Source organism: Pseudophryne corroboree, chromosome 11, assembly GCF_028390025.1.
Source record: "Pseudophryne corroboree isolate aPseCor3 chromosome 11, aPseCor3.hap2, whole genome shotgun sequence".
In the NCBI taxonomy this organism is placed as follows: Eukaryota; Metazoa; Chordata; class Amphibia; order Anura; family Myobatrachidae; genus Pseudophryne; species Pseudophryne corroboree.
Genome location: NC_086454.1, coordinates 14,274,434 through 14,298,454, shown reverse-complemented (window position 1 = coordinate 14,298,454; position 24,021 = coordinate 14,274,434). Strand labels below are relative to the sequence as shown.

The window sequence follows — 24,021 nt, the reverse complement described above, 5'->3', positions numbered from 1 at the left end:
CTGCTGCTTAACCCTAACCCTCCAGTCCAAACCCTAACATTCCTGCCTGCTGCCAAACCCTAACCTCCCCCATCCCTGCTGCCTAACCCTTACCATCCTGCTTGCTGCCTAACCCTAACCTCCCCCCATCCCTGCTGTCTAACACTACCCTCCTGCCTGCTGCCTAGCCCTAACCTCCCCCATCCCTGCTGCCTAACCCTACCCTCCTGCCTGCTGCCTAACCCTAACCTCCTCCTCCCTGCTGCCTAACCCTAACCATCCTGCCTGCTGCCTAACCCTAACCTCCTCCTCCCTGCTGCCTAACCCTACCCTCCTGCCTGCTACCTAACCCTAACCTCCTCCTCCCTGCTGCCTAACCCTAAGCATCCTGCCTGCTGCCTAACCCTAACCTCCCCCCATCCCTGTTGCCTAACCCGGGTGGTATTCATGTGACCTGCGGTCGGGAGACCAACAGTCACATGACCTCCTCCACCATCCCGACCCCTCACTATCCCGGTGGTTGGCATGCCGACCAACAGGGACTATTTCCACTTGTGGGTGTCCACGACACCCATAGAGTGGGAATAGAACCTGTGGCGACTGCAGGTCGCCACCGAGCCCGCAAGGGGCTTGCTGCACTCGCCCCTCCCCGCCGGGATCCCGGAGTCGGTAAGCTGATCGGCAGTCTCCTGACCGCCAGTCAGCCATACTATACCCGCCTAACCCTACCCTCCTGCCTGCTGCCTAACCCTAACCTCCCCCATCCCTGCTTCCTAATCCTAACCTTTCCCATCCCTGCTGCCTAACCCTACACTCCTGCCTGCTGCCTAACTCTAACCTCCTCCATCCCTGCTGCGTAACCCTAACCATCCTGCCTGCTGCCTATCCCTAACCTCCCCCCATCCTTGCTGCTTAATCCTAACCCTCCTGTCTGCTGCCTAACCCTAACCTCCGCCCACCCCTGCTGCCTAACCCTTATGCTAGCCATACATCAGAACGATTTATTTCAAACCAGCCAACTTTTTGGCTGGTTGGAAAGATAATCTGGCAGAGTGTGGGCGCAAACAATTATAAGCCGTTTGCTTTCACACACTAAAAAACGGCCAGAAACAGTTGGTCCAACTAGTTGATTTTCCCAACTAATCGTTCTATTGTAGGGGGAACGTTTCCCTCAACTGAACGATTAGTAGGCGGACACTGACCTGCAGTGTCTGCCTATTTCTGTCACACTGGGCTCTTTACTCTGGAACAGTCGATGTTCTGCTATACCGGCCCGGACACTCGCCTGAACCTGCAGCCCTCAGACCCCTGCCTCCAGCCGCAAAGAACTTGTGCTGGGCAGCCCACTGCAAGGATCTCCTCACACCGCTCCATCCAGGGGGACGCAGAGTGCAGATGGCGGGCACAGAGGTTGCCCCAGGGCTTGAATGGCACATGTCAAGTGGATGCAGATCAGCAGCTGCAAGACCTGGTATGCTGGAGAAGAAGGATCAGTCTCTCCAGGGTTATCTGCCTCACTCTGCTTCCCTAATACAGTAGTTTACCCCCGCGCTCGTAACCCACTGCATGATCGCGGCAACAACCATACCTGCGATCACAGCTCCTACCTCCACTCCGCAAGGGCAGCATTACGGGACCCGGAACCCCCCCCACGCGCGACTGAATATCACCCCTCTGGGATTGGAAGCCCACCTGTCATCAGCGCCAGTATCATCAGCCCCCCTTGTCATCAGCGCCAGTATCATCAGCCCCCCTTGTCATCAGCGCCAGTATCATCAGCCCCCCTTGTCATCAGCGCCAGTATCATCAGCCCCCCTCTCTCTGCCTTAATCTCACTCACTCTTCCTGGCCTCTCGCTCTCTCTCTGTACCCTAACCTTACCCTCCTCCTCCTGATCTCTCTCTCTCTCTGCCCTAACTTCACCTACCTCTCCCACTTCCTCCTGACCTCTCACTCTCTACCTGTTCCCTAACCTTACCCTCCTCCACCTGATCTCTCTCTCTCTCTGCGCCCTAACTTCACCTACTTCTTCCTGCCCTTTCTCTCTCTCTCTGTCCTAATCTCACCTACCTCTCCCACTTCCTCCTGACCTCTCACTCTCTACCTGTTCCCTAACCTTACCCTCCTCCTCCTGATCTCTCTCTCTCTCTGCGCCCTAACTTCACCTACTTCTTCCTGCCCTTTCTCTCTCTCTCTGTCCTAATCTCACCTACCTCTCCCACTTCCTCCTGACCTCTCACTCTCTACCTGTTCCCTAACCTTACCCTCCTCCTCCTGATCTCTCTCTCTCTCTGCGCCCTAACTTCACCTACTTCTTCCTGCCCTTTCTCTCTCTCTGTCCTAATCTCACCTACCTCTCCCACTTCCTCCTGACCTCTCACTCTCTACCTGTTCCCTAACCTTACCCTCCTCCTCCTGATCTCTCTCTCTCTCTGCGCCCTAACTTCACCTACTTCTTCCTGCCCTTTCTCTCTCTCTGTCCTAATCTCACCTACCTCTCCCACTTCCTCCTGACCTCTCACTCTCTATCTGTTCCCTAACCTTACCCACCTCCTCCTGATCTCTCTCTGCCCTAATTTCACCTACTTCTTCCTGCCCTTTCTCTCTCTCTGCCCTAATCTCACCCACCTCCTCCTGACCACTCGCTCCCTCTCTCTGCCCTAACCTCTCCCACTTCCTCCTGACTTTTCTTTCTGGACCCTATTCTCACCCACCTCCTCCTGACCACTCGCTCCCTCTCTCTGCCCTAACCTCTCCCACTTCCTCCTGACTTTTCTCTCTCTGCCCTATTCTCACCTACCTCTTCCTGACCTCTCACTCTCTATCTGTTCCCTAACCTTACCCACCTCCTCCTGATCTCTCTCTGCCCTAACTTCACCTACTTCTTCCTGCCCTTTCTCTCTCTCTGCCCTAATCTCACCCACCTCCTCCTGACCACTCGCTCCCTCTCTCTGACCTAACCTCTCCCACTTCCTCCTGACTTTTCTTTCTCTACCCTATTCTCACCCACCTCTTCCTGACTTCTCGCTCTCTCTCTGTTCCCTCCCCCCAACTGAACGATAAGTAGACGGACACTGGCCAGCAGTGTCCGCCTACTTCTTCACCATCAGTGTCGGCTGGGCTGCCCCTGTCAGCCCAGGATCCCCGGCAGCGGCGGTACTGTGGAGCGGGAGCCGGTTCAGGGGCAGCTGCGGCAGTGCATTACTGCTGTCTGGCTGCCCCTCTCACCCAGGCAGCGGTGGCAGAGGAACGGGGGGTGGGAGGAGGTTCAGAGGCAGCTGCGGCAGAGGACAAATATCTAAGTGTATCATCATAATATTACTCACTCGATGACTATTATACAGGGGAGTTATTATGGGCTGTTATTGACGAGGCTGAAGTCTGTTATTGAGAGATATACTATAGTTACCGGCAGTTATAATAATGGCAGTTTATAAGGAGTATTACCTCCATGATGTTGTACCAATGCCATACATAAACATACATTGCCAGTTAACCTTATCAGCTCTGAAGGCTAAATACAACTCAAGAGTACAAACCCTGCCTACCATTATTGAATAGGTATTGTAGCAAGCAGGACATGCATATGGAATATACAGAAATGCTCTTGTCCACATATTAGCTGAAGTGCCCAATACAACAGTCAGCAGATTTACAGAAAATATCTCTATATTTGGATAATTGTAATTTATTTAATTTATTCGAGATTGGTTTGCACAATAGACGTGGCTATGTAAGGGGCTCTACTTGGTGTAGTGCATGTAAGGGGTTCTACTTGGCGTAATGCGTGTAAGGGGCTCTACTTGGCGTAAGTGCGTGTACGGTGCTCTACTTGACGTCATGTGTGTAAGGGGCTCTACCTCTACTGTAGGCAGGCACTGTCCGCCTACTTCGGTGACATCACAAGTTGGACAGAAGTTGGCAGGTTGGTTGGTCTGATGAAAAGTTGGTTAGATGTGTGGAGCACTGATGAAAAGTTGGTTAGATGTGTGGAACACTGATGAAAAGTTGGTTAGATGTGTGGAACACTGTTGAAAAGTTGGTTAGATGTGTGGAACACTGATGAAAAGTTGGTTAGATGTGTGGAACACTGTTGAAAAGTTGGTTAGATGTGTGGAGCACTGATAAAAAGTTGGTTAGATGTGTGGAGCACTGATGAAAAGTTAGTTAGATGTGTGGAGCACTGATGAAAAGTTGGTTAGATGTGTGGTTAGATGTGTGGAGCACTGATGAAAAGTTGGTTAGATGTGTGGAACACTGTTGAAAAGTTGGTTAGATGTATGGAGCACTGTTTTTGTTGGACAGACAAGTTGGACGGTTGGAGGTTTGGAAAGTTGGAGAAAAGTTGGTCTGATGTTTGGCTAGCATTACCCTCCTGTCTGCTGCCTAAATCCCCCTTCCCTGCTGCCTAACCCTAACCCTCCAGCCCGCAGCCTTACTCTAACATTTGCTATTAACATTGTGACGATATAACGGTCGACATTCTGAATGTTGACACTGTCACACTTTTGACGACATCCCTTTTCCATGGTGTAAGTGTCAGGGGCACTGTAACGGGATATTCTTCTAAGAACGATCCCTGTAGAGAGAGGGGCTGTTGGGTGGGAAGCTGTGGTTTTACTGTCTGCGCTGCAGAGTCCCCTGTGGACAGTTGTTTTTAGTTCACAGCCCACTTGGCACCATCTGCTCCTTGTGTGTTTGTGGTGTTATTGTTTTGTTAACCAGGCATAGCGTAACTGGAAGCCTGCGCTGCCCGCAGTATGAAAACATCTTCAGGAGCGTAGGCCCAACGCCCGGACAGGGGCCTGAAAAACACTACAAACACCCCAGAGAGTGTATCTCGCTTATCGGGGAGGGTTTCTTCTAAAACAAATCAATATAATGTAACCACCTTCTGTTATCTAAAATAAATCAATTTTTTTACAATTATTAACGAAATCCTTAATAAGGCAGCAATGGGAAGCCGTTCGTTTCCCGGCTGTCGGGATCCGCAATGATGTCAATGATAGTCTCATAAAAAGCGGCAGAAATAGAGTTAATTCTCTAATTCCGTATTCCCAGCGTCTATCCCGCTCACTTGGCAGTAAAGTCACTTTTAGAATAAATGTCATTTTCTCTTACGTCCTAGAGGATGCTGGGGACTCCGTAAGGACCATGGGGTATAGACGGGCTCCGCAGGAAACATGGGCACTATAAAGAACTTTTAGAATGGGTGTGCACTGGCTCCTCCCTCTATGCCCCTCCTCCAGACCTCAGTTAGATCCTGTGCCCAGAGGAGACTGGGTGCATTACAGGGAGCTCTCCTGAGTTTCTCTGAAAAATAAGTTTGTTAGGTTTTTTATTTTCAGGGAGCTCTGCTGGCAACAGGCTCCCTGCATCGTGGGACTGAGGGGAGAGAAACAGACCTACTTAAGTGATAGGCTCTGCTTCTTAGGCTACTGGACACCATTAGCTCCAGAGGGAGTCGGAACGCAGGTCTCCTCCCGCCGTTCGTCCCAGAGCCGCGCCGCCATCCTCCTCACAGAGCCGGAAGATAGAAGCCGGGTGAGTATAAGAAGAAAAGGAGACTTCAAGGCGGCAGAAGACTTCAGATCTTCACTGAGGTAAGCGCACAGCGGTAATGCTGCGCGCCATTGCTCCCACACACTACACACACTGAACAGGCACTGATGGGTGCAGGGCGCAGGGGGGGCACCCTGGGCAGCAATATAAACCTCTGGACTGGCATTATGTGGATATAGGCTGCGGAGGCAGTGTATATATAAATCCCCCGCCATTTTTTTATACAATTGAGCGGGACCGAAGCCCGCCGCTGGAGGGGGCGGAGCTTGGTCCCTCAGCACTAACCAGCGCCATTTTCTCCACAGAGCACTGCAGAGAAGCTGGCTCCCCGGACTCTCCCCTGCTGAACACGGTGACACAGGGCTCAAAAAGAGGGGGGCACTTGTAAGGCGCAGTGAGTATATTACACGATTATATATATATATATATATATATATATATATACATAGAATAGGAAAAACAGATCCTGAGCGCGCTCTGTTAGATGTATAGATAAAGCGGAAGTCCTTCCAAGTAGGTGTATCTTATACTATGTATAATTGGATTTCTTGGGTTCCTGCAGTGGATAATCCCTCACCAGAAAGTCACCCAAACAAATGGCCCAAGGCCAATTAGAATAGAAATATTTAATGCAAAGAAATTCATAAAAGTCTTTAGCGTGAAAATTTTACAACAGGTTGTACATAGATTTTAGTAACTCTGACAACAGAGACATCCAGTAGGTAGATGTATAAACTCCCTCACCTTAGCAAGGTGTACGCTTGGCAAAGGGAGTAATTTTCCTATCTGGAATACTGACTAATGACTGATAAATCCAACGCGTTTCGTCAGTTTGACTTCATCAGGGGTAACAAAAAAAAAAGAAGAAAAAAAAAAGAAATGTTTTTGTGTTGAAAACACCTATAAACTCTATAATTCTGCATAAAGAGTATTATGGTCAACCTTTATATAATTAAACTCATTGTATAAAAAAGGGGTAATATTCCTTTAAAAATTGACTTCATGGTCAGACTTTACTTATTCCGCCTGAACATATGGATTAGTTCGGTACACTCGGTTAAAATGCCTATTTTAAAAGTACAATAGTGTATCAACTGGTATATCCAGAAACAGAGTCAATAATTGCTAAAAGCACTGGAACTCCCACATAGGACCCACAGTTGTATCCAGAGAATTTCTCAAACTGCAACCATGTGTGTAGGAGTTTCAGACAATTTCAGAAAAAAATTAGTTGAAAATTATTCTTGTTTTTTTTAAAATAGTTTGAATCAAGAATGCGCTTAAAATATGGCGCACGCGCTTTGTAATAAGCAGGGCTGATCAAGCAAATCCTTGTGTATCAATGCCCATTTCCCCATAGATTGTAAGCTTGTGAGCAGGGCCCTCCTACCTCTGTGACTGTTTGTGTTTACCCAGTTTTGTCTTGTAATTGTGTCGTTGTAAAGCGCAACGGAATTTGCTGCGCTATATAAGAAACTGTTAATAATAAATAATAATAATAAAGCAATCCTTTAAATTGCTGTCACCGCAGTGTAGGCACAGCTAGTATAAAAAGTCAGGGGTTGCTCACCCAGTTTTATTTAAATTCATTTCATCAGAACATAAATTGCAATTAGAAAACAAAAAAAGACAGAAGGCCTGATTGAGAGGTGGCACAGTGGTGTCGGCGCTGCGTCTGTGGTAGTATCCGATCTGAGAAGCGACGTTAATGCTGCAGGAGTCTTTTGTTAGGATGCACCATCGGATCACCATCGGCATCAATGGTCGCCAGTCAGGCCTCTGAGCAACCCTAAGCTAAGGTTGCCCTAGAATGCAAGACACAAGAATACCGACTGCGGCATCCCGATGGTTAGAATCCCGACAGGGTTCGGGTAAGTATATTAACCCTTCCAGTCCAGCAGCCTGAACCTATCCCCCCCCCCTCCCCCCGCAGCCTAACCCTAACCATCCCCCGTTGTACCTAAACCTAACCCTCCCTTCCCGCAGCCTTAATCTAACGCTAACCCTCCCCGGGGGTGCCTAAACCTAACGCCCCTCCCCCCGCAGCGTAAAGCAAACCCCCCTCCCCGCAGCCTAAACCAAACCCTCCCCGCAGCCTAAACCAAGCACTCCCCTTCCCGCAGCCTAGCCCTCCCCCCGCAGCCTAAAGCTAACCGCGGCTTACCTGTCCAATGGCAAAGGGTCAGTATTCCGGCACTGGGATTTCAAGCAGTGTCGGGATTCCGGCGTCGGTATTTCAATTGACGGGATCCTGACCGGATCCCATTCAGTAGACCCCTGACTGTATCCCTTAGGGCCAAGGGCAACATACAGTACAAAGGTCCAGCAGCTCAGATTGCGCAATTAGATATTGGACAAGAAGACACAAGTCCTTAAAAAGGGGTGGTCTTCAGTATACCGCCGGCCGGGATCTCGGTATGCTGTCCCCGGGATCCCGGCCGCCGGCCACTCATACTACACCCCTTAAAAAGTCCTAGTATAAAACTGGGAAATACTTGGGAGACGGGACATAGGCGAGTCTATTCAAAGCTTTACAGACGAGGAGCAGAGAAGTAGAATGTTATCACGTAATAAATAGTAGCTTACACTCCAGGGAATCTAGAAGTCATTGAGGCCGCAGAACAGAGGCAGCGCCTCCTCATCATCCTCATCTAGACGGCAGGTTCCTCAGCCTTGACATCCAGGGTTTTTTGTGCGCCCAGGAAAGAACCTTCATGATACTTTTCTTCTTCTTCTCTCTTTCATACTGAGATAACTTTTTCTTTTTCAGTATCCGTCAACCAGGTAAGAGTTAAATATTCACCTTTCCGCCAAACCTTTCACATCCACCAGCCCCTGAGATCCGTGGCGCTGTCTCATTCACAGCAGGCTCTGGAATTTTTTTTTTTTTTTTCCTCTTTAACTTTTTTTTGCTGCTATAGTGAAGATTTTTTTTTTTTACACGAACCCCATGTTGGGAATAAAGAAATATATAAATATATATATATAAAAAAAGGACAAGATTTTCTTTCAGCGTCGAATAAAACGTCTGTCGTAAGATCCTTAACAAACCTTTTGTTTCAAGGATCAGCTGAGAAAGAGCCTGTCTCCGGGGTTCTTCTTTCTTCCCCTCTTTGGAAAGCCACATAGGGAGATTACCGAAAGGTATTCTCTCTCTCTTTGTGCACTTGGAGCAGGATAAGGCTGCAGATGAAAGGTGCAGGTGAGAAGGGCGCCCAGTAATATCAAAGTGCCAGGTAGCATGACGCAAGCCGCAACGAGCCCAGCCGGTGATTAGTAATTGATGTTGGCATGAGGCACCGGGACACAGGCAGTAAGCTCGGTATCATCTCTCTTCTGGGGGTGTACACCTCATTTGAATGAAAGATTCGCTTTAATGTTTGATGTGAAGAGCTAAATGTAAAAGTCTGCAGGAATTTTTATCCCCCCCCAAATCTTCAGAGGAATATTATTTTCATACCTGAAACGGATCCGGCTGTGAAGGGCCAGCTCGGAACAGATGTCTCTTTGTCTTGACGGAAAAGCTTAACTTTTATGAGGGGCTTAGCATGCGTTACAAGCTGCAGGGAAAGTGTGTGTATAGGGGGGCTAGGAATTGGGGGGGTGATAAAACATTCATCGGCGTCTTTGCGCCCTGCCTGGCCTCATCCCTCCACTGTTTAATTCCAGAGGACTTTTGATCAAGCACTTCACTGAACATGAGCATAAAAGTAAGAAATATGCCTTGCTTCAGATAGTCGCCGCATGGAGTCACCGCAGGGATGGCGCTCGGCGGGTGACCTGATATTTCTCCAGCATCAGAGCGTCACTCCTCGCTGGTGACAGAAAGAGAAGGTATCTGTGAAATCCGCCATTGTGCTGTATGAGGGATGTTCTTGTAACCTTCACATATGATACCTATAAGAGTCTGTATTGTCTCCTGGCCTTATAGGTGTGACTGTACTGTATTAAATATTGCTGTGCGGCCCCTAATACCCTTACTGGTGTATCTGTGACAGAGGGACGAGGTTGCCAGGGTGAAGATGACCACTCGCCGCAAGGACAGCGCGCCACGTCTGCGGAAATGCAAATTGCACAGCGAGCGCAAGAACTGGATGGACCTGAACAGGTAAAGGGCGTTGGATTACTGTCACCCAGGCACAGGTTTTGTACAGGCTCTTGTCCAATCGGATGCACTAATGTAATGATAGCCAAGTAAGTTTTGTTTTGAAACCAAGGTGTCGGGGTATAGAGCACAGTTCCGCACAGACCGTTTGCTTAGAAATTAAGCACGGATCTCTCCGTGTGTACCCCCCTTAACAATGTCAGACACAGGAGATATTGGGGAGACGTTCTTAGCTGTGCTCTCGATTATATTATTTTTCTCTAACGTCCTAGTGGATGCTGGGGACTCCGTCAGGACCATGGGGAATAGCGGCTCCGCAGGAGACAGGGCACAAAAGCAAGCTTTTAGGATCACATGGTGTGTACTGGCTCCTCCCCCTATGACCCTCCTCCAAGCCTCAGTTAGGTTTTTGTGCCCGGCCGAGAAGGGTGCAATCTAGGTGGCTCTCTTAAAGAGTTGCTTAGAAAAAGTTTTTAGGTTCTTTATTTTCAGTGAGTCCTGCTGGCAACAGGCTCACTGCATCGAGGGACTTAGGGGAGAGATTTTCAACTCACCTGCGTGCAGGATGGATTGGATTCTTAGGCTACTGGACATAGCTCCAGAGGGAGTCGGAACACAGGGCTCGCCCTGGGGTTCGTCCCGGAGCCGCGCCGCCGACCCCCCTTGCAGATGCTGAAGATGAAGAGGTCCGGAACCAGGCGGCAGAAGACTCTCAGTCTTCATCAGGTAGCGCACAGCACTGCAGCTGTGCGCCATTGTTGTCAGCACACTTCACACAGCGGTCACGGAGGGTGCAGGGCGCTGGGGGGGGGGGGGCGCCCTGGGCAGCAATGTATAATACCTGTATGGCGAAAAATACATCACATATAGCCCTTGAGGCTATATGGATGTATTTAACCCCTGCCAGATATCTAAAACTCCGGAGAAGAAGCCCGCCGAAAAGGGGGCGGGGCCTATTCTCCTCAGCACACAGCGCCATTTTCCCTTACAGAAAGGCTGGTGGGAAGGCTCCCATGATCTCCCCTGCACTGCACTACAGAAACAGGGTTAAAACAGAGAGGGGGGGCACTGATTTGGCGATATGTATATATATTAAAATGCTATAAAAGGAACACTTATATAAAGGTTGTCCCTGGATAATTATAGCGTTTTGGTGTGTGCTGGCAAACTCTCCCTCTGTCTCCCCAAAGGGCTAGTGGGTCCTGTCCTCTATCAGAGCATTCCCTATGTGTGTGCGGTATGTCGGTACGTGTGTGTCGACATGTATGAGGAAAATATTGGTGAGGAGGCGGAGCAAATTGCCTGTAATGGTGATGTCACTCTCTAGGGAGTCGACACCGGAATGGATGGCTTATTTATGGAAATTACGTGACAATGTCAACACGCTGCAAGCCGGTTGACGACATGAGAGGGCCGGCGAACAAATTAGTATCTGTCCAGGCGTCTCAAACACCGTCAGGGGCTGTAAAATGCCCATTTACCTCAGTCGGTCGACACAGACCCAGACACGGACACTGATTTCAGTGTCGACGGTGAAGAAACAAACGTATTTTCTTTTAGGGCCACACGTTAAGGGCAATGAAGGAGGTGTTACATATTTCTGATACTCCAAGTACCACAAAAAAGGGTATTATGTGTGAGGTGAAAAAACTACCTGTAGTTTTTCCTGAATCAGATAAATTAAATGAAGTGTGTGATGATGCGTGGGTTCCCCCCGATAGAAAATTATTGGCGGTATACCCTTTCCCGCCAGAAGTTAAGGCGCGGTGGGAAACACCCCTCAGGGTGGATAAGGCGCTCACACGCTTATCAGAACAAGTGGCGGTACCATCTACGGATAGGGCCGTACTTAAGGAGCCAGCTGATAGGAGGCTGAAAAATATCCTAAAAAGTATACACACACATGCTGGTGTTATACTGCGACCAGCGATCGCCTCAGCCTGGATGTGCAGAGCTGAGGTGGCTTGGTCGGATTCCCTGACTAAAAATATTGATACCTTTGACAGGGACAGTATTTTATTGACTATAGAGCATTTAAAGGATGCATTTCTATATATGCGAGATGCGCAGAGGGATATTTGCACTCTGGCATCAAGAGTAAATGCGATGTCCATATCTGCAAGAAGAGGTTTATGGACACGACAGTGGTCAGGTGATGCAGATTCCAAACGGCACAAAGATGTATTGCCGTATAAAGGGGAGGAGTTATTTGGGGTCGGTCCATGGGACCTGGTGGCCAGGGCAACTGCTGGAAAATCCACCGTTTTTTACCCTAAGTCACATCTCTGCAGAAAAAGACACCGTCTTTTCAGCCTCAGTCCTTTCGTCCCTATAAGAGTCATATCTGCCCAGGGATAGAGGAAAGGGAAGAAGACTGCAGCAGGCAGCCCATTCCCAGGAACAGAAGCCCTCCACCGCTTCTACCAAGTTCTCAGCATGACGCTGGGACCGTACAGGACCCCTGGATCCTACAAGTAGTATCCAAGGGGTACAGATTGGAATGTCGAGAGGTTTTCCCCCCTCGCAGGTTCCTGTAGTCTGCTGTACCAATGTCTCCCTCCGACAGGGAGGCAGTATTGAAAACAATTCACAAGCTGTATTCCCAGCAGGTGATAATAAAATTACCCCTCCGACAACAAGGAAAGGGGTATTACTCCACACTATATGGTGGTACTGAAGGCTAGGTGAGACCTATTCTAAATCTGAAAAATTTGAACACTTGCAAGGGTTCAAATCCAGATGGAGTCACTCAGAGCAGTGATAGCAAAGAACAAGGGGACTATATGGTGTCCCGGGACATCAGGGATGCTTACCTCCATGTCCCAAAATTTGCCTTTTCTCACCAAGGGTACCTCAGGTTCGTGGTACAGAACTGTCACTATCAGTTTCAAGACGATGCCGTTGGATTGTCCAAGGCACCCCGGGTCCTTACCAAGGTAATGACCGAAAGGAGGATTCGTCTTCAAAGAAAATGGACGACCTCCTGATAAGAACAAGGTCCAGAGAACAGTTGGAGGTCGGAGTAGCACTATCTCAAGTAGTTCTACGACAGCACGGGTGGATTCTAAATATTCCAAAACCGCAGTTGTTCCGACGACACGTCTGCTGGTCCTAGGGATGATTCTGGACACAGTCCAGGAAAAGGTGTTTCTCCCAGAGGAGAAAGCCAGGGAGTTATCCGAGCTAATCGGGATCCTCCTAAAACCAGGAAAAGTGTCAGTGCATCATTGCACAAGAGTCCTGGTAAAAATGGTGGCTTATTACGAAGCGCTTCCATTCGGCAGATTTCACGCAAGAACTCTTCAGTGGGATCTGCTGGACAAATGGTCCGGATCGCATCTTCAGATGCATCAGCGGATAACCCTATATCCAAGGACAAGGGTGTCTCTCCTGTGGTGATTACAGAGTGCTCATCTTCTAGAGGGCCGCAGATTCGGCATTCAGGATTGGATGCTGGTGACCACGGAGGCCAGCCTGAGAGGCTGGGGAGCAGTCACACAAGGAGTGTGATCAAGTCTGGAGAATTCTCTCCACATAAATATACTGGAGCTAAGAGCAAATTTATAATGCTCTAAGCTTAGCAAGACCTCTGCTTCAAGGTCAGCCGGTATTGATCCAGTGGGATAACATCACGGCAGTCGCCCACGTAAACAGAAAGGGCGGCACAAGAAGCAGGAGGGCAGTGGCAAAACTGCAAGGATTTTTCGCTAGGCGGAAAATCATGTGATAGCACTGTCAGCAGTGTTCATTCCGGGAGTGGACGACTGGGAAGCAGACTTCCTCAGCAGGCACGACCTCCACCCGGGAGAGTGGGAACTTCATCGGGAAGTTTTCCGCATGATTGTGAACCGTTGGGAAAGACCAAAGGTGGACATGATGGCGTCCCGCCCGAACAAAAAATGGGACAGGTATTGCGCCAGGTCACGAGACCTTCAGGCGATAGCTGTGGACGTCCTGGTAACACCGTGGGTGTAACAGTCGGTGTATGTGTTCCCTCCTCTGCTTCTCATAACCAAGGTATTGAGAATTATAAGACATAGAGGAGTAAGAACTATACTCGTGGCTCCGGATTGGCCAAGAGGGACTTGGTAACCGGAACTTCAAGAGATGCTCACAGAGGACTAATGGCCTCGGGAGCTAAGAAGGGATTTGCTTTCAGCAAGTACCATGTCTGTTCCAAGAGGAACCGTGGCATCGGCCTTTAAGAAAGGACCTGCTCCAGCAGGGACCTTGTCTGTTCCAAGACTTACCGCGACTGCGTTTGACGGCATGGCGGTTTGAACGCCGGATCCTAAGGGAAAAGGCATTCCGGAAGAGGTCATACCTACCCTGGTCAAAGCCAGGAAGGAGGTGACCGCACAACGTTATCACCACATGTGGTAAAAATATGTTGCGTGGGTGAGACCAGGAAGGCCCCACGAAAAAATTTCAACTAGGTCGATTTCTGCACTTCCTGCAAACAGGAGTGTCTATGAGCCTCAAATTGGGGTCCATGAAGGTTCAAGTTTCGGCCCTATAGATTTTCTTCCAGAAAGAATTGGCTTCAGTTCCTGAAGTCCAGACGTTTGTCAAGGGAGTATTGCATATACAGCCCTTGTGTGCCTCCAGTGGCACCGTGGGATCTCAACGTAGTGTTGGGATTCCTCAAATCATATTGGTTTGAACCACTCAAATCTGTGGATTTGAAATATCTCACATGGAAAGTGACCATGCTGTTGGCCCTGGCCTCGGCCAGGCGATTGTCAAAATTGGCGGCTTTGTCTTACAAAAGCCCATATTTGATTTTCCATTCGGACAGGGCAGAACTGCGGACTCGTCCCCAGTTTCTTCCTAAGGTGGTGTCAGCGTTTCACCTGAAACAACCTATTGTGGTGCCTGCGGCTACTAGGGACTTGGAGGACTCCAAGTTGCTAGACGTTGTCAGGGCCCTGAAAATATATATATATATATATATATATAATTCCAGGACGGCTGGAGTCAGAAAGTCTGACTTGCTGTTTATATTGTAGGCACCCAAAAAGCTGGGTGCTCCTGCTTCTAAGCAGACTATTGCTCGTTGGATTTGTAGTACAATTCAGCTTGCACATTCTGTGGCAGGCCTGCCACAGCCAAAATCTGTAAATGCCCATTCCACAAGGAAGGTGGGCTCATCTTGGGCGGCTGCCCGAGGGGTCTCGGCTTTACAACTTTGCCGAGCAGCTACTTGGTCAGGGGCAAACACGTTTGCAAAATTCTACAAATTTGATACCCTGGCTGAGGAGGACCTGGAGTTCTCTCATTCGGTGCTGCAGAGTCATCCGCACTCTCCCGCCCGTTTGGGAGCTTTGGTATAATTCCCATGGTCCTGACGGAGTCCCCAGCATCCACTAGGACGTTAGAGAAAATAAGATTTTACTTACCGATAAATCTATTTCTCATAGTCCGTAGTGGATGCTGGGCGCCCATCCCAAGTGCGGATTGTCTGCATTACTTGTACATAGTTATTGTTACAAAAAATCGGGTTATTATTGTTGTGAGCCATCTTTTTTAGAGGCTACTTCATTGTTATCATACTGTTAACTGGGTTCAAATCACAAGTTGTACGGTGTGATTGGTGTGGCTGGTATGAGTCTTACCCGGGATTCAAGATCCTTCCTTATTGTGTACGCTCGTCCGGGCACAGTACCTAACTGAGGCTTGGAGGAGGGTCATAGGGGGAGGAGCCAGTACACACCATGTGATCCTAAAAGCTTGCTTTTGTGCCCTGTCTCCAGCGGAGCCGCTATTCCCCATGGTCCTGACGGAGTCCCCAGCATCCACTACGGACTATGAGAAATAGATTTATCGGTAAGTAAAATCTTATTTTGAAGGTCATTAATCTGTAATTTTATCATTTTGTAGTTGGCGATTGGTGACGGAGTCACAGTAGGCCGTTGTCACAGTCTGCCATATTCCAGGAGGGTCCAGGTGAGTCTCGGTGCACGTGTGCGGGCTGGGGAGAATATTTACCAGCGTGTCTTAATGGAGCAGCCGCTGAAATATCTATTTATCAATGTGAGACAGTGGGGCCTATTTATCATTAATATATAATGTATAGACCCTTTACATATAAGAGGCGGAAACTAGCGTTTCCACGTGTGTAATAGGCCTGTTCATGATGATGATGTATAGGCCCCAGTATCCGAATTGTGCTGCGATCTCACTAATACTACATATTTGAAAATAAATACCCGGTTATTGGTTGCTATGGGTTACAGTTTACTTGTACTAGTTTCTCCTGGTTATTAACACTGAAACAATTAGTATGCATCTATAGTAATGCACATATTACCCAAAATAATATTCTGCACTGAAGAGTCCTAACAGGGGCAAAACAGTCTGCCTATAGGTGACTATTGTCTCATTACAAACCGTCCTCAGCATTGACACTGAGCCTGTTCTCCTGAGTAGAAGCGGCTTATGTGGGTGTTGTTGTTGATAATTAATATTGGTCCTTTAGTAGCTTTTTTTATAAATACACATACTGTACTATAGGTGACTCTCAGGCGGGAACAAAGCAGGAAAAGCAGTAACTTTGCACCTGGACAAACCGTGCTGCACTGCAAGGGGAGCAAAGTAATGTATTGTCTGTGCACGCAGGATAAATACCGGCTCATTCTGCGTGTAACCCACAGATGCCGGACAGCTGTTTATACTCAACAATTTACATTTAAGTTTCAACCCACCCCTCTCACATCTAACTTTCTGCACAGGTTACATCTGCCCCACCTGCAGCACAGCATGGAGTTACCTAGGTGCACAGGTTACATCTGCCCCACCTGCAGCACAGCATGGTGTTACCCAGGTACACAGATTACAGATACCCTCCCTGCAGCGCAGCATGGTGTTACCCAGGTTACATCTGCCCCACCTGCAGCGCAGCATGGTGTTACCTAGGTGCACAGGTTACATCTGCCCCACCTGCAGAATAGCATGGTGTTACCTAGATGCACAGGCTACATCTGCCCCACCTGCAGAATAGCATGGTGTTACCTAGGTGCACAGGCTACATCTGCCCCACCTGCAGTGCAGCATGGTGTTACCCAGGTTACATCTGCCCCACCTGCAGCGCAGCATGGTGTTACCTAGGTGCACAGGCTACATCTGCCCCACCCACAGAATAGCATGGTGTTACTCAGGTGCACAGGCTACATCTGCCCCACCTGCAGAACAGCATAGTGTTACCTAGGTGCACCGGCTACATCTGCCCCACCTGCAGAACAGCATGGTGTTACTCAGGTCCACAGGCTACATCTGTCCCACCTGCAGAACAGCATAGTGTTACTCAGGTGCACAGGCTACATCTGCTGCCCCACCTGTAGAACAGCATAGTGTTACTCAGGTGCACAGGCTACATCTGCTGCCCCACCTGTAGAATAGCATGGTGTTACTCAGGTGCACAGGCTACATCTGCCCCACCTGCAGAACAGCATAGTGTTACCTAGGTGCACCGGCTACATCTGCCCCACCTGCAGAACAGCATGGTGTTACTCAGGTCCACAGGCTACATCTGCCCCACCTGTAGAACAGCATAGTGTTACTCAGGTGCACAGGCTACATCTGCCCCACCTGCAGAACAGCATAGTGTTACCTAGGTGCACCGGTTACATCTGCCCCACCTGCAGAATAGCATAGTGTTACCTAGGTGCACCGGTTACATCTGCCCCACCTGCAGAACAGCATAGTGTTACCTAGGTGCACCGGTTACATCTGCCCCACCTGCAGAACAGCATAGTGTTACCTAGGTGCACAGGTTACATCTGCCCACCTGCAGAATAGCATAGTGTTACCTAGGTGCACAGGTTACATCTGCCCCACCTGCAGAATAGCATAGTGTTACCTAGGTGCACCGGTTACATCTGCCCCACCTGCAGAACAGCATAGTGTTACCTAGGTGCACAGGTTACATCTGCCCCACTTGCAGCACAGCATGGTGTTACCCAGGTGCACAGGTTACATCTGCCCCACCTGCAGCGCAGCATGGTGTTCCATGTGCCTAGGTCGACCACTAATGGTTGACAGTAACTAGGTCGACATGACAAAAGGTCGACATGGGTTTAAAAAAATAAATAAAATTGGTGTAGTTTTCTTCGTAGAGTCACCGGGAACCCCAATTAGTGCACCGCGTCCCCTCGCAGCAAGGTTACCGCTCCCAATTGTATTCCACGTGGATCGTAAAGTATGAAAAAGTAAAAAAAAATTGAAAAAAATTGTGAAAAACTCATGTCGACCTAGTAACCATGTCGACCTAATGTACGTCGACCTAGAGACCGGATACCGGTGTTACACGGGTGGAAAGTAACTTGCACTTTTTGGCGTTGCTCCACCTGAGAATCTGCCCCTTTATGTTTTATGTGAATTATGTAGGAAACATTTCAAAGTGATAAATGAGAAACATTTGTGTCTGATAATGACTGTAACCCACAGCCGGAAATATACGTCATGTCTAATCTCATGTGTATACATCTTCTAGCACAGGCATGTCCAACCTGCAGCCCTCCAGCTGTTGTGAAACTACATATCCCAGGATGCCCTGACACAGTTTTGCTGTCAGAGAATGCTAAAGCTGTGCCAGGGAATGCTGGGATATGTAGTTTCTCAACAGCTGGAGGGCCGCAGTTTGGACATGCCTGTTCTAGCATATAATGGGGGTCATTCTGAGTTGATCGCTCGCTAGCAGTTTTTAGCAGCCGTGCAAACGCTATGCCGCCGCCCTCTGGGAGTGTATTGTAGCTTAGCAGAAGTGCGAACGAAAGGGTCGCAGAGCGGCGGCAAAATAATTTAGTGCAGTTTCAGAGTAGCTCCAGACCTACTCAGCGCTTGCGATCACTTCAGACTATTCAGTTCCTGATTTGACATCACAAACACGCCCAGCGTTCGCCCAGCCACGCCTGCGTTTTTCCTGGCACGCCTGCGTTTTTTCGAACACTCCCTGAAAGCGGTCAGTTGAAACCCAGAAACGCCAACTTCATGTCAATCACTCTGCGGGCAGCAGTGCGACTGAAAAGCTTCGCTAGACCCTGTGTGAAAGTACATCATTCGTTGTAATAGTACGACGCATGTGCGCATTGCGCCGCTTACACATGCGCAGAACTGCAGTTTTTTTGCCTCATCGCTGCAGAGCGAACAAAAGCAGCTAGCGATCAACTCGTAATGACCCCCAATACCCAGTAACATAAGGAAACATCTTTTCATACTGTAGTCACGGCCGGAATGTCTTGTTCTGCACTATGTTGTTCTTTATCCAAAATATATATTTTTCTCATCAAATCCTGTTTTTATCTTCTTTCGCCCAGGTGGATAATTATTTCAGTGCCTCAGATATTGGCACAGATTCAGACAAACAGGCGCCGGATCCCAGTCTCAGTACGTCCTCGTTTTTGTATTTTACCGCTTTTCTGAAACCATAGATTCCTACCAGACAAAAGCTTTTTCCTACTTTGTTATAAAGGATTGAGTGTAACCTCTGTTTCTCTAACGTCCTAAGTGGATGCTGGGGACTCCGTCAGGACCATGGGGAATAGCGGCTCCGCAGGAGACAGGGCACAAAAATAAAGCTTTAGGATTAGGTGGTGTGTACTGGCTCCTCCCCCTATGACCCTCCTCCAAGCCTCAGTTAGGTTTTTGTGCCCGTCCGAGCAGGGTGCAATCTAGGTGGCTCTCCTAAAGAGCTGCTTAGAAAAAGTTTTTAGGTTTTTTATTTTCAGTGAGTCCTGCTGGCAACAGGCTCACTGCTACGAGGGACTTAGGGGAGAGAATTTCAACTCACCTGCGTGCAGGATGGATTGGATTCTTAGGCTACTGGACACCATTAGCTCCAGAGGGAGTCGGAACACAGGTCTCACCCTGGGGTTCGTCCCGGAGCCGCGCCGCCGACCCCCCTTACAGATGCTGAAGATTGAAGGTCCGGAAACAGGCGGCAGAAGGCTCTTCAGTCTTCATGAAGGTAGCGCACAGCACTGCAGCTGTGCGCCATTGTTGTCACACACTTCACACCAAGCGGTCAGGGTGCTGGGGGCGCCCTGGGCAGCAATATTTAATACCTTTATGGCAAAAGAATACATCACATATAGCCATTAAGGCTATATGTATGTATTTAACCCATGCCAGATATCTAAAACTCCGGGAGAAAAGCCCGCCGAAATAGGGGGCGGGGCTTATTCTCCTCAGCACACAGCGCCATTTTCCTGCTCAGCTCCGCTGTGAGGAAGGCTCCCAGGACTCTCCCCTGCACTGCACTACAGAAACAGGGTAAAACAGAGAGGGGGGGCATTTTTTGGCGATATTTTGATATATTTAAGCTGCTATAAGGAACAACACTTATATAAGGTTGTTCCCATATATATTATAGCGCTTGGGTGTGTGCTGGCAAACTCTCCCTCTGTCTCCCCAAAGGGCTAGTGGGGTCCTGTCTTCGATAAGAGCATTCCCTGTGTGTCTGCTGTGTGTCGGTACGTGTGTGTCGACATGTATGAGGACGATGTTGGTGTGGAGGCAGAGCAATTGCCGATAATGGTGATGTCACCCCCCAGGGAGTCGACACCGGAATGGATGGCTTTGTTTATGGAATTACGTGATAATGTCAGCACATTACAAAAATCAGTTGACGACATGAGACGGCCGGCAAACCAGTTAGTACCTGCCCAGGCGTCTCAGACACCGTCAGGGGCTGTAAAGCGCCCTTTACCTCAGTCGGTCGACACAGACCCAGACACAGACACTGAATCTAGTGTCGACGGTGATGAAACAAACGTATTTTCAAGTAGGGCCACACGTTATATGATCACGGCAATGAAGGAGGCTTTGCATATCTCTGATACTGCAAGTACCACAAAAAGGGGTATTATGTGGGGGGTGAAAAAACTACCTGTAGTTTTTCCTGAATCAGAGGAATTAAATGATGTATGTGATGAAGCGTGGGTTAACCCAGATAGAAAAGTGCTAATTTCAAAAAAGTTATTAGCATTATACCCTTTCCCGCCAGAGGTTAGGGCGCGCTGGGAAACACCCCCTAGGGTGGATAAGGCGCTCACACGCTTATCAAAACAAGTGGCGTTACCGTCTCCTGATACGGCCGCCCTCAGGGATCCAGCTGATAGGAGACTGGAAACTACCCTAAAAAGTATATACACACATACTGGTGTTATACTGCGACCAGCCATCGCCTCAGCCTGGATGTGCAGTGCTGGGGTCGTCTGGTTGGATTCCCTGACTGAAAATATTGATACCCTGGATAGGGACAGTATTTTATTGACTATAGAGCAATTAAAGGATGCTTTCCTTTATATGCGAGATGCTCAGAGAGATATTTGCACTCTGGCATCGAGAGTAAATGCGATGTCCATATCTGCCAGAAGGAGTTTATGGACGCGACAGTGGTCAGGTGATGCGGATTCCAAACGACATATGGAAGTATTGCCGTATAAAGGGGAGGAATTATTTGGCGTCGGTCTATCGGATCTGGTGGCCACGGCAACTGCCGGAAAATCCACCTTTTTACCTCAGACCCCCTCCCAACAGAAAAAGACACCGTCTTTTCAGCCGCAGTCCTTTCGGTCCTATAAGAACAAGCGGACAAAAGGACAGTCATATCTGCCTCGGGGCAGAGGAAGGGGTAAGAGAGGGCAGCAAGCAGCCCCTGCCCAGGAACAGAAGCCCTCTCAGGGTTCTGCAAAGCCCTCAGCATGACGCTGGGGCCTTACAAGCGAAATCAGGAGCGGTGGGGGGTCGACTCAAGAATTTCAGCGCACAGTGGGCTTGCTCACAGGTGGACCCCTGGATCCTGCAGGTAGTATCTCAGGGTTACAGGTTGGAATTCGAGAAGTCTCCCCCTCGCAGGTTCCTAAAGTCTGCTTTGCCAACGTCTCCCTCAGACAGGGCGACGGTATTGGAAGCCATTCACAAGCTGTTTTCTCAGCAGGTGATAGTCAAGGTACCCCTCCTACAACAGGGAAAGGGGTATTACTCCACGCTATTTGTGGTACCGAAGCCGGACGGCTCGGTAAGACCTATTCTAAATCTGAAATCTTTGAACCTGTACATACAAAAATTCAAGTTCAAGATGGAGTCACTCAGAGCAGTGATAGCGAATCTGGAAGAAGGGGACTTTATGGTGTCCCTGGACATAAAGGATGCTTACCTGCATGTCCCAATTTGCCCTTCACATCAAGGGTACCTCAGGTTCGTGGTGCAAAACTGTCATTATCAGTTTCAGACGCTGCCGTTTGGATTGTCCACGGCACCTCGGGTCTTTACCAAGGTAATGGCCGAAATGATGATTCTTCTGCGAAGAAGAGGCGTATTAATTATCCCTTACTTGGACGATCTCCTGATAAGGGCAAGGTCCAGAGAACAGCTGGAGGACGGAGTAGCACTAACCCGACTAGTGCTGCAACAACACGGGTGGATTCTGAATTTTCCAAAATCTCAGTTGACCCCGACGACACGTCTGCTGTTCCTGGGAATGATTCTGGACACGGTTCAGAAAAAGGTGTTTCTTCCGGAGGAGAAAGCCAGGGAGTTATCCGAACTTGTCAGGAACCTCCTAAAACCAGGGAAAGTGTCTGTGCATCAATGCACAAGAGTCCTGGGAAAGATGGTGGCTTCTTACGAAGCGATTCCATTCGGCAGATTCCACGCACGAACTTTTCAGTGGGATCTGCTGGACAAATGGTCCGGATCACATCTGCAGATGCATCAGCGGATAACCTTATCGCCACGGACAAGGGTGTCTCTTCTGTGGTGGTTGCAGAGTGCTCATCTGTTAGAGGGCCGCAGATTCGGCATACAGGACTGGGTCCTGGTGACCACGGATGCCAGTCTGAGAGGCTGGGGAGCGGTCACACAGGGAAGAAACTTCCAGGGAGTATGGTCAAGCCTGGAGATGTCTCTTCACATAAATATACTGGAGCTAAGAGCGATTTACAATGCTCTAAGTCTGGCAAAACCCCTGCTTCAGGGTCAGCCGGTGTTGATCCAGTCGGACAACATCACGGCAGTCGCCCACGTAAACAGACAGGGCGGCACAAGAAGCAGGACAGCAATGGCAGAAGCTGCAAGGATTCTTCGCTGGGCGGAAGATCATGTGATAGCACTGTCAGCAGTATTCATTCCGGGAGTGGACAACTGGGAAGCAGACTTCCTCAGCAGACACGATCTACACCCGGGAGAGTGGGGACTTCATCCAGAAGTCTTCCACATGATTGTGAACCGTTGGGAAAAACCAATGGTGGATATGATGGCGTCCCGCCTCAACAAAAAACTGGACAGGTATTGCGCCAGGTCAAGAGACCCTCAGGCAATAGCTGTGGACGCTCTGGTAACACCGTGGGTGTTCCAGTCAGTGTATGTGTTCCCTCCTCTGCCTCTCATACCAAAAGTACTGAGAATTATACGGCAAAAGGGAGTAAGAACGATACTAGTGGCTCCGGATTGGCCAAGAAGAACTTGGTACCCGGAACTTCAAGAGATGCTCACGGAGGATCCGTGGCCTCTACCTCTAAGACGGGACCTGCTTCAGCAGGGACCGTGTCTATTCCAAGACTTACCGCGGCTGCGTTTGACGGCATGGCGGCTGAACGCCGAATTCTAAGGGAAAAAGGCATTCCGGAAGAGGTCATTCCTACACTGGTAAAAGCCAGGAAGGAGGTGACTGCACAACATTATCACCGCATTTGGAGAAAATATGTTGCGTGGTGTGAGGCCAAAAAGGCCCCCACGGAGGAATTTCAACTGGGTCGATTCCTACATTTCCTGCAAACAGGATTGTCTATGGGCCTCAAATTGGGGTCCATTAAGGTTCAAATTTCGGCCCTGTCGATTTTCTTCCAGAAAGAATTGGCTTCAGTTCCTGAAGTCCAGACTTTTGTAAAAGGAGTACTACATATACAGCCCCCGGTTGTGCCCCCAGTGGCACCGTGGGATCTTAATGTAGTCTTGGATTTTCTCAAATCCCATTGGTTTGAGCCGCTCAAATCGGTGGAGTTGAAGTATCTTACATGGAAAGTAACCATGCTACTGGCCCTGGCTTCAGCCAGGAGAGTATCAGAATTGGCGGCTTTATCATATAAGAGCCCATATCTGATTTTCCATACGGACAGGGCAGAACTGCGGACGCGTCCTCATTTTCTGCCTAAGGTGGTGTCAGCGTTTCACCTGAACCAGCCTATTGTGGTGCCTGCGGCTACTAACGATTTGGAGGATTCCAAGTTGTTGGACGTGGTCCGGGCATTGAAAATATATATTTCAAGAACGGCGGGAGTCAGAAAGTCTGACTCACTGTTTATATTGTATGCACCCAACAAGATGGGTGCTCCTGCTTCTAAGCAGACGATTGCTCGTTGGATTTGTAGCACAAT

The 24,021-nt window shown here is 49.0% G+C and overlaps 1 protein-coding gene across 4 annotated transcripts in view; it reads left to right on the top strand.

Annotated features, from left to right (window-relative positions):
- Window positions 1-24,021, top strand: part of IFTAP (intraflagellar transport associated protein) — a 92,676-nt gene that overhangs the window by 41,289 nt on the left and 27,366 nt on the right. For 3 of the 4 annotated variants that reach the window (XM_063946279.1, XM_063946280.1, XM_063946281.1), the window contains exons 3-5: window positions 9,540-9,649; window positions 15,527-15,592; window positions 18,961-19,030. In XM_063946279.1, coding sequence (XP_063802349.1) covers window positions 9,540-9,649; window positions 15,527-15,592; window positions 18,961-19,030 — 246 coding nt within the window. The remainder of the gene's footprint in view (window positions 1-9,539; window positions 9,650-15,526; window positions 15,593-18,960; window positions 19,031-24,021) is intronic. The other variant, XM_063946282.1, reaches the window with a different exon arrangement.